The sequence below is a fragment of the Amblyomma americanum genome, chromosome 8 (assembly GCF_052857255.1).
Source record: "Amblyomma americanum isolate KBUSLIRL-KWMA chromosome 8, ASM5285725v1, whole genome shotgun sequence".
NCBI lineage: Eukaryota > Metazoa > Arthropoda > Arachnida > Ixodida > Ixodidae > Amblyomma > Amblyomma americanum.
Window position 1 is genome coordinate 306,648 of NC_135504.1, and position 7,734 is coordinate 314,381.

The window sequence follows — 7,734 nt, forward strand, 5'->3', positions numbered from 1 at the left end:
AAGGCAAAGCCGAGCACATCACCTCGAAAGCCCACTCGCCGCCACCGAGAAAAAAACTCGGGCTACTCGCACCCACCGCTCTCTGGCCCTTTGCAATAATGACGCAGTACGCTGTTGTTAGTGGCCCGATTTTTCATAGCAAAAACGACAACGTTGCTAATGGCCCGACTTTCTAAGCCTAAATTTTGGCGTTACTTCCACCACATTTTTAACACTGCAGTGCCTGGTGACACGCTGACACGGGAGTGTCACAAGGCTCTGCCTTTTAACTGTCGTAAGTGGTTCTGGTTGTTGGCGAAAAATTTGTGTGCAGGGCGTGCAACTGTTTCTTGGAGAACACCTTCGCTGCACTGCACAGGGTTAGAGGAGGGGAGTTAAAGAGATAGAATAGAGGACGGGTCAGATGGCGGAAAGGGCGGCAAGTGCACGGCAGAATGCGGCACGAAAAGCGCGATACACAGGCACGAGAAACAGTGGGCGGGCACACATTGCGAAGCGCGCACTGGTGTGAGTCAGAAGACACCCATGCACTCATTGATCACAGTATGTTTCTTAGTGCAGGAGGAGGGGAAGTGGAGACGCCAAAGAGTCTCTGGAAAGGGGTTTGCGGGCACACACAATGTAGCGCGCGATGGTGAAAATTCAGCACACTGGGGCACAATGCACAGAAGGTTTGTGTTCACAGCACGCAGCACAAAGCACTTGGGTGACACTAGATGCGCCTGCGAAGGCCTGCCTCATCGACGAAGGAGACGAGAGCGGACAGGGCAGCTTTCCTTTTGTGTGGCGATGCCTCAGGGAAGACTGGGTCGCCGGCAGTGGCAGAGGGCAGGCCGAGCTTGCTGTATTCGGCGCGCATTATGGAGCGCACGTTAGCATGAACGGGGCACTCACAGAGCAGGTGCTCAACTGTTTCTGTCTCTCCGCAGTCAATACAGTTTGTGTCGGCCTCTCCCATGAGGCGGTGGCGTCGGTCTGCCGTGAAGACACAACCAATCCTGATGTGCAGGAGTAAAGAGTATGCCGCGCGTCCGAAGGCAGTGTACGGGACAGGCCTTGGGAGCTTGCCGGATGCGACGCGGGGGTCTGGGTGGCAAAGTGGAACCTTGTGGTGCAGTATGTGACGCGCTGCGTCAAAGGCCGAGATAGCCTCACAAACTGGAGCTGCTGGGTTGGAGTGGACTGCCTTGGCGAGTCGGTCAGCAGCTTCGTTTCCTGGCACTCCCACACGGGATGGCACCCACTGCAACAAAATATCACAGCCGCGCGCACTGAGCGTACACAGTTTGTGGTGTCGCTGCTTAAAGATTACGCGTTATAAATATTAGGCAACAGCGCGCGGTGACAGCCGAGAGCACGGTGTAAGAAGAGATAGGTGTACCAACGGCCAACGGCGCCGCTTGTCTTATGCTCCGGACGTTGCGCGAGGAATCTCGCAGTTTTGCAGCGTGCTGATAGATGGCGGCACACAACAACAAGGCCTTGGGTGTCTCAAACCAGCGCCGGGGGGAGACAACTTAAGATACTCCTCTTGAACAAACAGCGCGAACAAAGACGAGCACAAAAGACAAGAAAGCGAACGACACGGCGCTGTTTTTTTTTTCTTGTCTTTTGTGCTCGTCTTTGTTCGCGCTGTTTGTTCAAGATGCTTAACCAACTAGCCCGCCAAAACGTGTAAGATACTCTGCCATATTGAATCCCAACTGGCCTCTGCCACGTACCGAAAAATGCTCGACTGGTAGCCCAGTGTAGCTATCATTGCAAAATGCCGTTCAAGTTAAAGCACTTTGAAACGCAAGCATTATTTACTTTGGCGGATTTGATGTAAAAAAACTTACCTTTGCAACTTTGAACAGAGGGCACTTCCAAAGCAACAACTTCTTGCAATGTGCTAAGTTGTGTTTGTTTTTCCATTGGTATATTAAGTTGAATGCAAGAGATATGAGATGTTTAATTGTCTGAAGCAACCCAGCTAACAGCAGGAGTACTAACGTCCCACGTATCTATCTGCCTAAATTCTTTTTTAGTTTCCATAAGTAAAAACAAACTAATAGTAACATAAAAACAGACAATATTTTTGGTAATACGTACCTTTGCAACTTTTATCAGAGGCCACTAGCAGGACTACAACTTCGTACTAAGGGTTATTTTAGTTTTGTTTCTCCATATGTTATACAAATTTCTCTTCAAGAGAGATGAGAAGCCAAATTGCCTTAAGCAATCTACCTGCAAAAGGGACGATTTATTTGCAGTAATAAAAAAACGATTAATAGCAAACTCAAACACTATTTGCGTTGGCGGATTGTATTTAAAAAATACTTACCTTAGCAACTTTGAAAAAAGGGCACATGCAAAGCAACAACTTCTTGCCATGTGCTAGGTCTTGTTTGTCTCTCCATGTATCTTACAAAGTAGTATGCAAGATTGATGACAACTTGAATTGTCTGAAGCAGCCCTACTGACTGCAGGGGTCCAAGCTTTACTCGTATTCTGCCTGCTTAAAATCTAATTTATTTGAAGTAAATTAAACTAATCGCAAATAAAAAACATTAGTTAGTGTGGCACACTTTATTAAAGGCAATTCGTACCTATGCAACATTTAGCAGGGGGCACTTGCAACGCTGCAACTTCTTGATAACGTCTATTTTAGGCATAGAGGTTTCTCCACCTGTTATACAAACTTTTATGCAAGAGAGATGACATGCTAAATTCCCTGAAGCAACATGCCCGCAAAAATTGCATTTTAATTTGCATTATAAAAATAAACTAATCGCAAAATTAAACGCAACCATTACTCATGTTGGCGGATGGATTGAATCGAGTACTTCAATCTGTATTCCGGGTCTTTCGGTTATGTGAGCTTGTAACTACGGCGCTGCCAAGCTGTTTCAATTCCCGCTAATGAATTTTCACGGCCAAATCTCAACAAAACTTTCTCTGTCCTGTGTTCGTCCCTTTATTTAATACGCCTCTACTGTATGGGACACTGCACAGCAATTGGAGCAAATTCACAACAGGGCAGCAAGATTCGTCTCGGGCAGGTACGGCCGGGCGCAGGGATAGTTGTACAGAAATTAATAATGTCTTGAAGTGGAAGCCCCGCCGCGGTGGCTCAGCGGTTAGGGCGCTCGACTACTGATCCGGAGTTCCCGGTTTCGAACCCGACCGTGCCGGCTGCGTTTTTATGGAGGCAAAACGCTAAGGCGCCCGTGTGCTGTGCGATGTCAGTGCACGTTAAAGATCCCCAGGTGGTCGAAATTATTCCGGAGCCCTCCACTAGAGCACCTCATTCTTCATTTCTTCTTTCACTCCCTCCTTATCCCTTCCCTTACAGCGCTGTTCAGGTGTCTAACGATATATGAGACAGATACTGCGCCATTTCCTTTCCCCTAAACCAATTATTATTATTATTATTATTATTATTATTATTATTATTATTATTATTATTATTATTATTATTATTGACGTGGAAAAGTCTTGCTGCTTCTAAACGACATGACCAGTCTTGCAAAATTTGCGAGTACCGTCCCAGGACGAACTTGTTCGCGAATTCATTTTTTGTTGAAACTGTGCAACAGTGGAATCGACTTTCGGAGGTTCAAGTGTCCGCTGTAAACGAAGACGTTTTTTTTTTTTTTTGCCAATCCGTGAATCCGGGACCCTGCTATACTGCTATAAAACCTTCGGGCAATGCGGGGTAATTCTTGATTAAAAATTCAAGTCCGAACTTTTCGGAGTGCGTCGTCTGTTCGCGCTTAAGTTTGGGCAGTGGTTTAGGACGCGTCATTCACTCGCTGCAAGTTGGCCTGTTATATATTGTCGCAGCGCGACTGCTACAGTGCGGAGCTGAATATTTGATGTACAGTACAGTACCAGCAACCGCTGCCCATTACGAGCGACCGCTTTTTGTAACAGAATGGCTGCGAAGAGAGCTTATATCATGCAAATCCTTGGAGGAATATCGGTAGTTTTTCAACACCTGTTGCGCCGGTTCAGTGGTACGTAGGAGCGCTCGAGGCGACTGAGCCGACGACTCGGGTTCAATAACGCGGCCGCGCCTTTCGATGAAGGCGAAAGGCAGGAGTGTGCTGTGAAATATCAGACTTACGGGTGGTCGAAATTAATCCAGATCCCTTCACTACGGCGTCCCTCACCGACAATGTGTCGCTTCGTGACGTGTCCCACAATTTACAATTTTTTTCACATTTTCTAGTCTTTGTAGAGCTTTCATGTGCACTGCATCGGAGCTGCAAGGGTTTCTTGCCGAGCGGTATCACGTGAGCTGCCTTTGGCTGCAAGCAATTGGTACACCGCATTTTAGTTTCTGTGCTAAAATTGGCACATGCGGCACGTTGAATTCTTCCTCTTGAAAGTTTTGTGTGCTTACCAGCTTCACGACCTTTCCTAGGCACACAGTCTGCTTTCCTGTCGGTACATGCCCCTGTCAGAATTAACTGCTTTTGTTCAATATTTGCTATGGCTTAGGGCATATTTAGTGCAGAAACTTCCATGATAAACAACTGTCTCAAGCAACTAAATTTCAATGCGGCTGTAATACAAAAATGCAACTGCATGACAAATGTCTTGCATTTTCAGTGCTACTGTTTTCTTCCTGATTGCACATGTTATGCCTCAGCGAGCATGCGCCGAGATTATGTGGCTGAAAACCTCTACTAATGCGCGTCCAGGGCCTTATGGGCAAGTGACAAAGCAACTATGCCAATGTCCACTTACTGAAGCTTTATTGCATGTATGAGAACCTTGCTCACACACACGCAGAATTAAACAAACATAAATATGCACTGCAATTCATTTCAGAGCCTGCATGGTGGTGCGGAACATTGCATGCCATATGTATATCCGTTGCAGCTCTGAATGTTAAGAATTCCCGTTTTTGAATTCCCAATGCTGGTTGCTACATTACGTAGATAAAAAAGAAAGTACTAAAATAAGTGCTTTGTTTTGTGGGGTCTTTAGAAATATCCAGTAGATTCAGAATGTAATATCAGTGTTGCTTCCCATCAAGGCAGAGAGGCCTTGCAGAGGTAAAAGAATATCGGTTTGCGAGTTGCACAGTGAATTATACATTCTTCTTTTTTCCACGGTGTTAATTTGTTTGAAAATGTTTGAGATGTTGTTAAAGTGAAAAACCTTTTCACATGGGTAATTGCTGTTTGTACCCCAACAGAATTATCTCTTTTTGGTTTCCATGTGCTGTCTGGGGAAGCTAACTGCCATTCCTTAAATTATATGCGTGCTGATTATGGCTGATATACTGTGACATTTCTTTTCTGTTAGGTAAGCTTCAATAGGAAAATTAATCTTCAGACAATGGACACGATGTGAGCAAAATTACAAGCTGTCACTACAAAATAATCTTCTGTATACCGTATACTTCTCTTAATCTGGCATAGGATATCTTGGCAATCAATTATGGCTGATATACTGTGACATTTCTTTTCTGTTAGGTAAGCTTCAGTAGGAAAATGAATCTTCGGACAATGGACACGATGTGAGCAAAATTACAAGCTGTCACTACAATATAATCTTCTGTATACCGTATACTTCTCTTAATCTGGCAAAGGATATCTTGGCAATCAAATAATGCCCTTTGAATATCAATCTGTGCAGGGAATGTTGCCTCCACAAACTTCGAGTTCTGTTCAAACACCAGAAAAGAGAAAACAAGCAGTGGTAAGTAAGGCAGGCAGGCAAGGTTAACCTGAAAACAGCATACAACACCAGAGCTTTCACATGTGTATGTGAATGGCTTATTTCTGGCATGTTTTTATTACTGCAACCTATTTACAGCGCATAGGTAAGGGGTCTTGAGTGACTGGATCAGCTTGATTTTACACCCGTGACTCTTGCTAACACACTTAAAACATTTGTATGCCTTTTTTTTATCAATAAACCAATAAATTTTTTAGTGTGTGTGTCCTCCACATCAAGCTGAGAGAGCCCCTGCCAGATCTCTCGGCTTGGAAATGGGTGTCCAGCAACACAAGCAACGGCGAGTGCAAAAGAAATTTTTTTCCTACACCTCAGTGCGAACCTCCTGCATTTTTGTTACCCCTGAAGAAAGTACACGTGGCTGGAACCGAGCAGCTTGTGATTGTAGAAGGTGACTAAATTTTGATTCTGCTTTATAGGTTGACACTCCGGAGAAAGCTTTCTTGAGAGCACGTGCAGCAAAATTTGCCTCGGAGCACATAAAGACTCGAAAGCGGATCAAGCAGCTGCAGCAGTCTAGAAGACCCCAGAAAAAAAAAAAAAACGCTTGAAGAATTGAAGGCTGTGATTCAAATGCTACAGCCAATACGTGCAACTGTTTCTTGGAGAACACCTTCGCTGCACTGCACAGGGTTAGGGGAGGGGAGTTAAAGAGATAGAATAAAGGACGGGTCAGAAGGCGGAAAGGGCGGCAAGTGCACGGCAGAATGCGGCACGAAAAGCGCGATACACAGGCACGAGAAACAGTGGGCGGGCACACATTGCGAAGCGCGCACTGGTGTGAGTCAGAAGACACCCATGCACTCATTGATCACAGTATGTTTCTTAGTGCAGGAGGAGGGGAAGTAGAGACGCCAAAGAGTCTCCGGAAAGGGGTTTGCGGGCACACACAATGTAGCGCGCGATGGTGAAAATTCAGCACACTGGGGCACAATGCACAGAAGGTTTGTGTTCACAGCACGCAGCACAAAGCACTTGGGTGACACTAGATGCGCCTGCGAAGGCCTGCCTCATCGACGAAGGAGACGAGAGCGGACAGGGCAGCTTTCCTTTTGTGTGGCGATGCCTCAGGGAAGACTGGGTCGCCGGCAGTGGCTGAGGGCAGGCCGAGCTTGCTGTATTCGGCGCGCATTATGGAGCGCACGTTAGCATGAACGGGGCACTCACAGAGCAGGTGCTCAACTGTTTCTGTCTCTCCGCAGTCAATACAGTTTGTGTCGGCCTCTCCCATGAGGCGGTGGCGTCGGTCTGCCGTGAAGACACAACCAATCCTGATGTGCAGGAGTAAAGAGTATTCCGCGCGTCCGAAGGCAGTGTACGGGACAGGCCTTGGGAGCTTGCCGGATGCGACGCGGGGGTCGGGGTGGCAAAGTGCAACCTTGTGGCGCAGTATGTGACGCGCTGCGTCAAAGGCCGAGATAGCCTCACAAACTGGAGCTGCTGGGTTGGAGTGGACTGCCTTGGCGAGTCGGTCAGCAGCTTCGTTTCCTGGCACTCCCACACGGGATGCCACCCACTGCAACAAAATATCACAGCCGCGCGCACTGAGCGTACACAGTTTGTGGTGTCGCTGCTTAAAGATTACGCGTTATAAATATTAGGCAACAGCGCGCGGTGACGGCCGAGAGCACGGTGTATGAATAGATAGGTGTACCAACGGCGCCGCTTGTCTTATGCTCCGGACGTTGCGCGAGGAATCTCGCAGTTTTGCAGCGTGCTGATAGATGGCGGCACACAACAACAAGGCCTTGGGTGTCTCAAACCAGCGCCGGGGGGAGACAACTTAACAGACTCCGCCATATTGAATCCCAACTGGCCTCTGCCATGTACCGAAAATGCTCGACTGGTAGCCCAGTGTAGCTATCATTGCAAAATGCCGTTCAAGTTAAAGCACTTTGAAACGCAAGCATTATTTACTTTGGCGGATTTGATGTAAAAAAACTTACCTTTGCAACTTTGAACAGAGGGCACTTCCAAAGCAACAACTTCTTGCAATGTGCT

At 46.8% G+C, this 7,734-nt stretch overlaps 1 protein-coding gene across 1 annotated transcript; it reads right to left on the minus strand.

Annotated features, from left to right (window-relative positions):
- Positions 1 to 346: 346 nt before the first annotated feature.
- LOC144101453 (uncharacterized) lies at positions 347 to 2,350 on the minus strand. Its single transcript, XM_077634633.1, has 3 exons — positions 2,324 to 2,350; positions 1,839 to 1,958; positions 347 to 1,243 (listed from the first exon to the last, which is right to left on the minus strand). Exons 1-3 carry the CDS (start codon positions 2,348 to 2,350, stop codon positions 713 to 715), a joined length of 678 nt encoding a protein of 225 aa, XP_077490759.1. The 3' UTR covers positions 347 to 712.
- Between the last annotated feature and the right edge of the window lie 5,384 nt (positions 2,351 to 7,734).